The sequence below is a fragment of the Cynocephalus volans genome, chromosome 5 (assembly GCF_027409185.1).
Source record: "Cynocephalus volans isolate mCynVol1 chromosome 5, mCynVol1.pri, whole genome shotgun sequence".
Classification (NCBI taxonomy): Eukaryota; Metazoa; Chordata; class Mammalia; order Dermoptera; family Cynocephalidae; genus Cynocephalus; species Cynocephalus volans.
Window position 1 is genome coordinate 55,818,139 of NC_084464.1, and position 13,425 is coordinate 55,831,563.

The 13,425-nt window shown below is 34.5% G+C and overlaps 1 protein-coding gene across 4 annotated transcripts in view; it reads right to left on the minus strand.

Moving 5' to 3' along the window:
* The window catches only part of SUPT3H (SPT3 homolog, SAGA and STAGA complex component), a 547,871-nt gene that overhangs the window by 106,610 nt on the left and 427,836 nt on the right, over window positions 1–13,425 (minus strand). For all 4 annotated transcript variants that reach the window (XR_010023599.1, XM_063096838.1, XM_063096839.1 and 1 more), the window contains exon 7: window positions 4,275–4,350. Coding sequence is in view for 3 of the 4 variants with exons in the window: in XM_063096838.1 (XP_062952908.1) it covers window positions 4,275–4,350 (76 nt within the window). In the remaining variant the exon portion in view is untranslated. The remainder of the gene's footprint in view (window positions 1–4,274; window positions 4,351–13,425) is intronic.

Consider the following 13,425-nt stretch of genomic DNA (forward strand, 5'->3'; position numbering starts at 1 on the left):
TCTAAACTGCCGCAGTGCTAAGCAGAGTCTAATTTGATATAAGGCCTTCATTAGACATTACTAATTTAACTAGTAATCTAGAAGGAAAGGATTGATAGTGAAGATCTTATCGAATTTAAAAAATAATCTTTTTTTAAAAAATCCACTGATTATTCTTTTGATTAATTTGGTCCCACGGGTCTATAAAACACTTAATTGGAACTCAGAGCATGAAGTTTTGATCCTTATAGATAGAATCTTCATAGATTCCATACAGTGAAGAATTTCTTTTAAATAAATCACAGAAGACGTTAAGTCCTGCTATTGAAGCACATATCCAAAGCTGTCAAATGTGGCAGAATTACGATAATCTCTCTTAAAGCTATCTCCCTAAAGTAACCAATCTTCCAAATATTCTCTGACATGCAACATCCCATCTAACTAGTAAGCTGCAATAGCTCACAAATACTTGTTTAATATCTGTGGAATACTTCTGAAGTTAATGTGAACAGGCATCAATTTGGTAAGACAATAAAAAGTATCTTATTCACTTCTCCCTTTGACAGATTGTTAGGAACACAGAAACATATTTTATGACTATGCTCTAAACAATTTCAAAGTAAAGAGAAGGATCATTATTAGTATTCAGTCAGATCTATCTACATAAACAACAGAATTAATAGCTTCCTTGTTAGATTGTAAGCACTGAGAACGTAGGGACAAGGACTACATATCCACCACTGCATACCCAGCACCTAGAATAGAGGAAGGAAGGAAGGGAGGGAGAAAGGAAGTAAGGAAGGAGAAAGAAGGAAGAAAGGAAGAAAGAGTGACAGAAAGAAAGAATGAATAAGAGAGAAAGAAAGAAAAAAGAAGAGAAATAAAGAGAGAGAAAGAGCAAAAGAAAGAGGGAAAGAGAAAGAAAAAGAGAAAAAGAGGAAGAGATAGAGAAAAACAGGGAGAGAGAAGAGAAGAGAGGAGGGAGGAGAGAGGAGAGAGACTTTTCTTTAATAAAAGGGTAAGGTCCAAACTTCTACGCAACAAAAAAGATGCACAGAGGTCCCATAAATCACTTGGGTTTTTGCTGTTCCACGAACAGGTGAAGATTCTCTGAACTATTTCTCTCCCTTGTCACCTGGAGAAGGATTTCTTCAGAGATTGACCCTTCCAGGATACTGCTGGTTCCAGCAAAAGAGGCACAGATATGCTTAGTTATGACAGTTTGTTTCCATTAAGAGGTGAGAGGGCCTCAGAATGAATGAGTTCCTTCTCCTTCACCCCTCTTCCCAATATATCAGGAGAAAGGGTAACCTGGACATTGACTAACAATTTAAATAAAATCCCCTAAGTTCTTAGAATTATTAGCTTTCTGACACTATATGGGTTTTCAGCCTGTGGTGGACTTAAAACAACTTTACATAATAATTTCATATGGAAATTTAGAGCTAGTTAATCCCACACACTTTTTATCTTTCTTATCAATCATCACTAGCAAAATATAAATTTCTTGCAATATTCCATTCTCTTATTCCTGCATACTGTTTCATGATTTCTACCTGTCTTTCCATTCCTGATCCTTCCCTCAGGATCCTCTGTAATGCTCATTCTACTCTAAAGAAATTCTTAGGCAAATTCAGCCTCTTCAAAGTTAGTGTTCTTTGCATTAATTGAAATTAGCCTTCCTTATAGGGCATGGTTTCCCTTGGAACCTTCCATAGTAGGGGTTCCTTATTCCCTTCCTTCTATAAATACTTATTGGGCAACTACTGTTTGCCAACCTGTTCATTTCCCCATATGTAGAGGACCTGGAGGCAATATCTTCATTCTCTTAGTTTCTCCCACAGGAAGAATACCAAACAAGTAGACTGACAGCAGATTTCTAGCAACAACGGAGGCCCAAAACAATGGAATCATGTTTTAAATAGCTATGAGCCTACAATTTCTTATATAACTAAACAATCATTTAAGTTTGGGGCAAAATAAAGCTATTTTAAGACAAAAATGAGTGCTTTAAGCACTTACAAAACCTCAGGAAAAACAACATTAGGCAGAGAAAGTTTAGATACTTACCAACATAAAAATTTTAAGTCAGGGATGTATATTACAATTTTGAAGTCAGTTACTGAAATAGTACAAATAGAACAAAGTATATACATACTAGAAGAGGAACAATGGAATGAAAACCCAACCAATCCAACAGAATATAGAAAAGGAGAGGGAAAAATTTAAAAGCACAGTAAATTTAAAACACAAAATAAGACAGCATATTCAAACCCTAATGTATCAGTAATTAAATACAAACAAATTGAACTCATCAATTAAAATACAGAGACTGGTCGATTAAAAAGAAAATCTAGCTATTAGTTGTTTATAAAAACCAAATATAAAATAAAAGGTAAGAATGGGAAAACGAAGGAAAGGATGGAAAATTATTTACCAGAAAAATTGTAACTAAAGAAGGCTTTGTGAATCAATATTTATATCAGACTAAAAAAGACTATGACTATCTGACACAAATGTATAAAAACAAAAGACAGGTGAATTTGACCAGTGTCCCTACAGGTTACCCTCAGCCTATGAAGTTATAGACCCATTATTTTAAAAGGTACCAATAATCACAGTGACTGCTATACATAAAGATACATATCGCAGGATTACAATTCCTATATCCTGGTAATTTACCAGAAGGAGAAGGAGAAAAAGAGTCCAACACTCTGATCGGTGCAGGAATAGTTTCTGAATTTGCTGATCCACTTGTATTAAGCATTCTCAACTACAGTATTCTGTCATATAAAACAGATTCTCCCACCAACATTTCATAATGATGCACCTTTGGGTGCCATGTAAACAAATATTTTTAAATGACTGAATCCATCCCCTCTAAAGAAAAGGTGCATAATTAAGCATAATATACTGTTTACACTATAACTGTTTTACACAGAAAGGGAAAAATATTAATCTTCAATGTAACACATTTATCACTGAGTTAAAAACAAAAAACAACGAAACTAAAAATCTGATTTTCAAACAAAAGTCTTATTAGGAGATTTTAAGACTGTCAGTTTTAGTGTGAAATAGCACTTCTGTTCCTTTAAGTGATTAAATTTAAAATATAATTTTAAGAAATAGTTCAACTGCAATAAACATTACTTTATAAACTGGAGATTTATACTTATAAAATACTTGAATGCCATTTTTAAACCTAAAAATTACAATACAAAAACCTCTCATTTACTGAAATTGCCATGATCTGAAGTGTCATTTACTTAATGCTTCACAGATGTATGATGCCAAATTGTTAGTCAGATTGGAAAGTATATTTAGTTAGAAAAAAAAATCTTCCAAAACATGTTTTCCTATATTTTACTGACATTTACATGGGGGCACTATTTGAAATGTGTCATTTATCTGCACTTTATGATGTATAAATGAAGCTCTCATTTTCTTTTTTCAAATCAAATACACTGTTATTGTGACCACATAACAGTTTTCATTTAAAGACACCATTGTTTCTATAATCCCTCAGACAAGGGTCATGTGCTACTTTGTCATATTTTTAACTGGACTTTTCATCACACTTTCTCTTTGCCCTTTACCCCAAGAGTCTTAGTCATCACTGAACTGTTGCTGTAAGGATGTTTTGCTACACAATTTAGCCCACTATCATGAGTCTTTATATGCGTTTAATAAAATGGTGTGTGGTGATGGGAAAGTACTAATTTTATCAAGAGGTTATTAGTGTTCCAAGAGCATGAACTAATGAATTTGGCTAACACTGAATGCATGCCACAGTAGGAGGTTAAAGACAAAAATGGAAGAGACTACTGATATGTTCTTTTGTGATAATATGATATGCATAAGGGGAAAGTTTGGTATTTATAATTAATATCGGGGGCTTTTAAATGTCATGACTGTACTACCAGAGTTCATTATGGGTCAAGCACAATCAGCAATAGGAATGTAAATATGACTAACAAACTGAAACAGAAATTAAAAAGGGAATATTAAGGAAAATAGAATTTTTTCTGACTAAAAGTAATGTGAATAATTAACATGGTTCTCTGTGTACTATGAGTATCCTTTATAACCTCTTAATACCATTAACTGCAAAACAGTAGAACGTGGTAAAATCTTTTATAGGCTACCCTACAATGCAGAGGTTGTTTCTGTAAGTCATAACTATGCATACATTAAATCCACCAATTTCTAAGGAACAGAGATCATGTCATACTGTAGCACATCTGTAATACAATCCCTTATACATATAATTAAGCAAAGTTAAATGCTTAACTTACAGAAACTTAATTGTCGACTTTCACAGAATTCTGCATATTGAGCTGAATCCATAATTCGCGTTTGTCTTTCTGCTCTCTAAAACATAATAAAAAGACACAAAAGTTTAAAGCACATAGATCATTCTACATGTTTTTACAGCTAAAACTTAGAGTTGAAGTACCATTTTCCTTTCCTTACTCTAGGTAAACAGTTCAGTACTACCATTTATATATACCATGACACATAAAATTATAAATAACAGTAGTTGTGCAGTTTATTTCTTTTGGAAATAGAGTTTAAAATATTATTTTCTGCTCCTCTTTTACTGATACTAAAACTAAAGGAACTTACTTCTTAGATTGTGCACTTCTAAATTTTCTTACTTGTACCATCCTTTTAAAGAAACAGAAAACTCGTGAGGGGATAATAAATCAAACAGAAAATCTGATATTAACTATAATTGTACATCTGTGATTTTTCAGTGTTAAAACAGGAGTCAGTGAATGAAATCCATATATTTTCCCTCAGTTAGAACATGAAGCCAGAATTAACAAATCCATATTTAAATTGGAAAACAACAGAAAGAAAGAGAGAAAAAGGTAAACACAACATAGATCCTTTAATTTGAGTCCAGGTATGATTCAGTTTGGTATAGTTTCATTCATGGGTTTTTTGATTCAGTGTAGCAGATGTTTGCTGCTTCACTGTCTCACAAGAGATAGGATAATTATAATCCACCCATACTTTGGTGGGAAAGAATATGACCGCTTCCACTTCCTTAGTAAGGGAAGCATTTTGAAATGAGACAGGCTGGTACTTCTTGGAATAAGTTTCTTGCCTATAAAGGAAAAAATACCCTGAGATTTTAAATTTTCTTCTGCTTTGGAATGTCTTTCAGCAAGTTATCTTTATCACAGTTGCTGGAGCATATAAATACCACTTCTTTTAACGACTATAGATGTTTTTGTATTTTTAAAACTGATTATTATTTCTTCTTTTTGTTTGATTTTGGTGAGTGGTCAATTCCAATGATATGTTAGTTGAGGGAATAAATAATGGTACACTGGTTGTAGCTTAATACAGAAAAGATAGATGGGGCAGTGAGAATTAAGGAAAAAAATGACTAACTACTGTGGTTCCTTCTAAGATCACTGACTATTTTTTCCTTCCTTATCTTTCTCTCCCTGCTTTTTCTTCATTCCTTTCTTTCCTTCCCTCTCCCCCAAACATACATAAGTGCAGGCACAAACCCAGACTTCTCTTGCTTATTTATTCTCTAGATTCAAGTATCCTTTTTGAGCATGTACAAGAAAATCTTTTGTATATATAAAGCATGTACAAGCAAATATTTATATATATATATAATACCATACACACACATGGTATTTATATACACACACATATATGCATATATATGTGCATAGGTATCCTTTTGTGCATTTATCAGAAACATCATGTCTCCTTAAAGGTATATTATTGTGTGAATTTTTATGCATTTGGAAGTATTTTTTGATATATAAATGTATGATTTAGTTTTGTCCTTTTTAATGTATCTGACACATGACTCAATAACTGTTTGCTGATGGAAAACAGAAAGCAAGGAAGGGAAAATTTATTTAAGTATTTTGAACATAACAAGGTACTAATGTGTTTATTTAAAAAAACCCTCTAAGACTGATAACACAGCATCACTCATATGTATCTACGTTTGTTTGTATATTGTATATACATATATATATATATACAGATATACAGATATACACACATGTACACATACACAGTTGACCACTGAACAACACGGGCAGGTTAGGGGCACCAATCCCCACACAGTTGAGAATCCACATATAACTTTTGACCCTCAAAAACTTTACTAAATATCCTATTTAGTAGATAGACTGGAAGCTGATAACATAAACAGTTGATTAACACATATTTTGTATGTTATATGAATTATGTACTGCATTCTTACAATAAAGTAAGAGAGAGAAAAGAAAATGTTAAAAAAATAAGAGAAATTGCATTTATAGTATTGTACTGTATATATCAATACCTTAAGTTTTTTCTATTGAAAAAAACAATCTGTTTATAAGTGATTCAAACCCATGCTGCTCAAACTCATGTTGTTCCAAGGTCAACTGTACATCTGTTTGTCTCTGTCTGACTATAGCAGGAACTTCTCAGGTCTGAATTTCTAGCTCCTAGAAGAAATATCTGACATACAGTAAATAAGAAATAAACATTTTTTAAATGAACAAATGCTACCATTTTACAGGGCAAATGACTATCACCATAATGCAAGTAGTCCTTGATTATCTATGCATTCCTACATATCTTCTCTGCTACTCTCCAGCTAGTCAACGTCATCCACCCAACACATGGCTAGAAAGAAACGACTTAGATAACTATGGAGAAAGAAAGTTCCTAAAGAGATCTTAACACTAACTTTTTCTTCCACTAAGTGGGAAAATAAGGATTTGGTTTCTGTATATATGATTAGATACTTGACGTATTTGCAATAAGTGTTTCTAGAAATGAAAGTTAGGAAAACATCCCAAGAGGTTAAGGTTCACAGGATTGCCAGCTTTAATTACGTGAGGTGGTTAGCTAGTTGGAAGATTCTGAACTGCAAAGTTTATCATCTGACTACATTTCAAAGACACCCATAAATGTGAAGAACTTTAAATTACTACAGCTACCTTCATTTATTTCGGACACCCTCTCCAGTGCCTATTCTCGTTTCTTCATTAAGCACCTCAGTTCTTTTTCAATCTAAGCAGTAATCTTTGATCTGAACAGTCCCATGAAGCTGGCCCTAGCGTATATACATAAGAAGCCACTTACCCAGGGCCTAGCACACAGGAAACGTTCAATGCAAAGTGGATGACTCAAAAGCAATGATTTATAGACAATACAGAAACATGGGTACAAGACCTAGAGGGTAGCTTAAAGTTTATCTTGTTCAAGCCCCTCCATTTTAAAGATAAGGAAATTGAGGTTCAGAGAGAAGTGATTTGTTAAAGGTGACTAAGTTAGAACCGAAGCCCAGGACTCCCTCCTCACCCACCCAATTTTCATCATAAAAAGTGGTCTCCAGCCTGTAGTAATTATTTTACTCCAGTGTTTGCCTTTGAGATCCTCTAAATTCCATATACTGTCTTACTAAAACATATCAGGTAGCCACCACAATTAACATGCCCAAACTGTTCATGAGAAAAGAAATTAGTCAGCAAAGTCACAACCTAGAGATAATCTAATACAGAGTGTACAAACTGTAGTGCATCTGCTAGTGCATGAGTGTGCTGCAAACACATCACAAGTATGTAGAGATATTGATTCGCCTCAGTCCTCTGAATGCCAGGTAAAGCTGAGGTAGCAGAACCTCTAGGTTGGTATCTGTCTACAAGTTGCCTTGTTCATTTACCTTGGTGTGCCATAAAAACATTACCATTTTCTATGTGTGCTGTGATGTAAAAAAGATTGAGAAGCACTTGTACTAATAATGATGTCCTTGAATGTTACATGTCAAAGCATATACACGCTATTCACAGCATGGTCAAGGGAACTCATGAAATCAGTGATTCTTTGCACTTTGTATACTGACTTGGATTTGAGGATGATGAGTATGATGTATGATTCAGATATGCTTATCATCTAACTTTTGTTTATTCCTCTCTCTTCCCCATGAATTGTTTCAAAAAGCCAAAAGAAAGGGACAAATTTTGGCCATATAATATGATCCAAGTCATTCATTGTCTGATTATTATACTTTGTCCTTACACTATCATATTAAGTGCTAAGAAAGGCAGTACATATCTAACCTTCATGGAATATGTGTTCTTTAAAGATAGGAACTGTGCTTTGCTTCTGTAATCTTAGTGTTGAAGCAATGCTTTGCTTGGGTTTATCTGGGCTTCAGTAAGTGACTCCTGGCTAGCTGAGTGAATGGAAAGACGAATGGATGGACTGAGGCAAAAGAAATGCACTTAAGTCCTTGCTGGATGATCTAAGACCAGGAACGGTAAGAATTATAATCAGATTGTATGAATTCCAGAGAGGGTAGGCAGTTTTCATGCTAAAGACCCACTAAGAAATCCAAACAATTGCCAAATATTAAATTAGTTTGGCTCTTATTTTCTGAGGTGCCCTAATTCCACTTTCCCCTCTGAGTGTATTCAGATCACCTATTCCAATCAATCCATACTAAGATGTTCATTGGCAGTAGTCCTTTTCTATTCCTGGCACTGTAAGAAATCTCTGGAAAAAGATGCAAGGGGGAAAAAAAACCCATCAGTCCAGTAAAACAACATGATCAGAATGATAATACCTACTCTTTACATACAGCAGAACAATACCTTTAATATAAAAGTTTTAATAGCTCCATTTTACAATTGAGGACACTTTGACTCAAAGAAGTTAAAGAAAAACTTTAAAAGCATACCGTTAATAAAGAGGCAAAGTTAGAAGTAAAACTTAGGTCCTAAACACCTACTCTAAGGTATACAAAGTTTCTCAGAAAAGAGTTACTAATCTATACAATATTAACTGTAATGAAGGTTGTAATCCCTTTAGGTTCTAGCTTCTTCTGGACCAAATATTAAAATACAAACTTAATTTTAAGAGGCACTTTAAAAAGGAATTAAAAAATTCATGTGACCATTCCATATGGTCAACTGGAATACAAAAGACATCATATAGTTAGAACATTAAAAACATAAATCTCTGAAATAAAAATCACTGAATAATCATAGCTGGTTCATCATAGCTTTCATTCAAACTGAACATTACACAAATTCTCAAATTATACAATGCTCTCCTGATCTCAGACTGCCACATGAATGTAAGGTCATCTCTGGATTAGTCATGCTTTTGTATCTACAAGTCCAGTTCATTTTCTGCTTATTAATCTGTCAATTCTACCCATTCACTGGTTTCTTTAGGGGTCAAATAACAGTGTTCTTGAACATTCACAAAAATATGTAACATACTCAGAGGCTTTTCTGAAATTAAAACTTACTACTATTACAATATAGCAAAGTATTACAATATAGGAGCACACGTAGAAAAAATATTTTGAATGAATTATTTCTAAAATTTTCCAACACCCAACAATATTTAAAATTTAACTGGAATAGCTTTTTAAAAAGGTAAAGAGAACAGTTATGTTACTAGTCACCCATGTCACTACCAAGAAGTTACAGCGTTTTCTCGTTGTTGTAAAACAAACAGAAGGCAAACTTCCATGCTAGCTGAACTCATTTTCTGGGTCCTACCTAAATGAAAACAGGAAAGCAAATCCCTGCAGATGTAGTATCTAGTATAATTTGTTTGTTCAATATTTTGAACACAATAGACTATTAGTATATATTTGTTCATTTGAATTTCAGTGAAGTTTTGAACATGAAGTTGCTTGTGTCTTTGAAAAACACTTTCAACACGAACAATCACCATTTGTCCCTGCCTATACTATTTTGAGAGAAAAGGCTGGATTATACATGCAGCATGCAGTTCCATTTAAATTCTCCACATGCTTTCACTGAAGCGTATTTAGGTTATAGAAGCTATGTGCTGGCATATCTCTTGGCAGCTTCTCAAGACACATGACACTTATCTTTCTTCAGCAACATAGAAATCACAAAACATAAGCTTCATCTTGGTTTGAAAGTTATCTGTTCTCACCTCTACCTCAAAAAAATTTTTTTTAATCTTATTTTGTCATCTCTTACAAGTCTTACAACTGAAATGCAAAGTCCTTTCTACACAGAAAAGGTAAAATGCCAATAGTCATCTACTAACTACCTCATGTTAAACAGGAATTGGTTGCTGAATTTGAAAACTCAAATAGAACAATTGGTAGCAGCATTCAACAATGTGACAGCATGTGAATTAGGGAATGTTTACGTACCTATGATGTGGTCAATTTGCAGAAGGATTCTAACAAATCAGCAAACCCCATAGAATGCTGAAGAAACTTAGAAGTGATATCCTCAACTCACTGTAGGTTAAGAAAGCTAAGGTGCAGAAAGGCTTAAGGGTTTACCTGGACAGTTGTAGAGGCAACTCAGTACCCCAGTGAGTGCTTATTCTGCTTACTGGGTTAGTATGTAATTTAGTAGATTACCCTACCCAAAAGTCAAGTGAGCATCCATCAAAATGCATGGTAGAGTTCCCCTTCTTTTCCATTCCACAGCAAAACTCATCATTTGGGGCCTGTAGTACTGCAACAGGTTCCTGGCTGGTTCCTTCCATTTATCTTTCCTCTCCCAACCTATCTTGCTTATATCTCTTTATAGCAAGACCTCACCACAGCAATTTCATTTCTCTTCCTCATAAACTTACAAGTGCCTCTGTTGATTGCAGCATGAAATTCAGGTTCAAATGCCTGCCTTCCAAATGTAGCCATAATCTAGGCCATTCTACCTAGGCATCCACTGTTCTCACCAAAACTAAACTTATTCTTTGTTTTAGCTAGATTACCCTTTGTCACACTTGCCATGTTTTGCTATCCCCTGCCCTCCACCATTACTGTATTGGCCATCCCCTCCCCCATCCCCATGGTAATTTACATCATTCCCTTTATTCAAGGCACAGCATAGGTCCTACCTCCTCCAGCAAGTTTTTTCCTAAAGATCCCAGTTTACACTGATTTCTCCCTTCTGAAAACTATTTGTTCTTCTAGGGAGTATTATACCCGTCCCTGAATTTTTTTCTATGGGTGCTACTTTTGTCTCTCCTCAGAGAGTATAACTGTAGGAATGCATTATTAACTGAAAAAATCAAGTTGCAAACTAGAATGTATGTACCTTAATCCCATTTATGTTTAAAAACACACACACACACACACATGCACACACCTGCAAATGCAGGTGTTAAAAGTCTAGAAGCATATACATCTGGGCGTGGGAATTTTTACTTTTTCAGTTACACATTTCAGCAATGTTTTAATTTTTTTTTAGGGGAAGGGGAAGGGGAAGGAAGGGGAAGGGGAAGGGGAAGGGGAAGGAAGGAAGGAAGGAAGGAAGGAAGGAAGGAAGGAAGGAAGGAAGGAAGGAAGGAAGGAAGGAAGGAAGGAAGGAAGGAAGGAAGGAAAGACACACACAGGATAGTGTTACTGCAATATTTAGGGAACCAACTCATTATCCCAATTGATTTAGTCTTAAGTTTGACCCAGAATTTTCATTAAACTATAGAACTGAATAAAAATACACCATATTTTCAATTTTTCTATAGAAAAAAAGAAAAAAGAATTTCTACTGGTGCTAATTTTCCCTCCAGAGCTGCTTTCATAATATACCAGTTTTGTGTGTCTAATGTATTAAGAATATATTACAGTAATCATATTAAATTTCCTAAAGAAAAAGCTGTAGAATTTAGAAGACTCAAGGAATTTAAAAGAAATTTTCAGCTGAAAGTAAATGAGTAACTCTCGGCAAGTACAAAGCATCAGTGATTGAGAAATACACAAAAAAGATATTAGTGATATTAATTCATAACAGAGTTATTTGAAAATATTGGATCCATTTTTCTTAAGAAAAATTAAACATAATAAAATATTTCCTGCCCTAGAATAAAATATATGCTAAGAGAAGTATCATTTTTCATAACCTAATTCCATGTTAAGTTATAAATCCACATGTTTAGTGTTAGTACTAAGTTTTACTAATACTTTCCTGAAGTTGTAAGCATGCTCTGCAATAACCAAGTTGGCAGATAATATAGAAAGCTATGTGAGTTTTTGCCCTAACTAGTTCTTTGAAGTAACAGAAGATTAACCTCTTTTTTGTTTTCTTGATTGAGGATGCTGTAACCCTTTTTTTGGTGGTTTTTATTTGGCTGTATGTTAAAGAGTGAACGTACTAGGTTAATATGAGTGAGATCTTTAGGTATTCTCAATAAAATTTCTAAACATTCTCAGAGGTTGATGCAATATCCAGATGAAGCAAGATGGCTTTCAAGTATAGCAAACATACAAGGATACAGTTAAATATTCTAGTCATTTTGGGTAAAACTTTAGAATACTGCCTGGAAAATATGTGTACAAGGTCATTATTGCACAAAATAATGAAAGAGAAAGTTCATACTTTCTCTTTAACCTTGAGTTAGAACTGCAGATGTTTCCACCTTGATTTAGCCAAGATCAGATTCTCAAGCGGTCAAACTTACACACACAGCAGAGCCTGGCTTTACTTATATAGTCTGACAGTCTGGTACTGTAAAAGTAAAAACTTGTGAAAGGAGAAACCTGTCAGTGCAGCATGGTTCTCATCCTCCTCCTCAGGGATACATGAATCTTTGTAAAAATAAGGGAACCCTGCTTGGAATCTCCCTTTGTTTGCTATTATGTGATATATCTGAGGTTTTTTTCAGTAAGGATTTTTTTTTTAACATATGAAAATAAAAATTTAACATATGTTAATTCATCAATTCATTCCCTTTAAGCAATTTCCATCAGCTCTGCCTTTAAACTCTGTCTGAAATAAACCACTTAACTTCCACCTTCACTGCTACTGCTCTGATTCAAGCCATCATTATCATCTCTTCCCTGCAATAAATTTCCCAACAGGTCTTCCTGCTTTATTCTTTCTCCTCTCCTAACCCCACCACCACCAGTCTATTTACCGCACAACTGCTAGAGGGGTTTTTTTAAAAGATGAAAATCGGATCTTGCTATTTATGTTCAAAACCCTCCAGTAGTTTCTCATCACATGTAGAGTAAAAGCCGAAGTCCTCAGGATGGCCTATAAGTCCTTATATAATCTTACATACCCTATTGCTTCTCTGATCTCATCTGCTAGCACTCTTTGCTCCAGTCTAGCCACGCTGGCCTATCTTGTTGTTTCTTGAAAATGCCTAACACATTCCCAGCCCAGGGCCTTTACATTTTCTATACCTCTTTCCAAAATATTTTACCCTGCATTACTGTCTGACTTGCTTCCTCACTTCCTTCAGGTCTCTGTTCAAAGGTCACCTTACCAAAGAGGCTGTCTATGACCAATTTAATATACAACAGCAGCTCCCCCCATGTCACTCTCTATTCTACCATCTGCCATAATATTATGTTTTTATTTGTTTACTGTCTATTTCTCTACAACTAATATGTAATGACCCTGATGGCAGAGACTATGTCTATTTTATTCACTGCTAAATCCCAAAAGCTTTTACAGAGCTTGATAC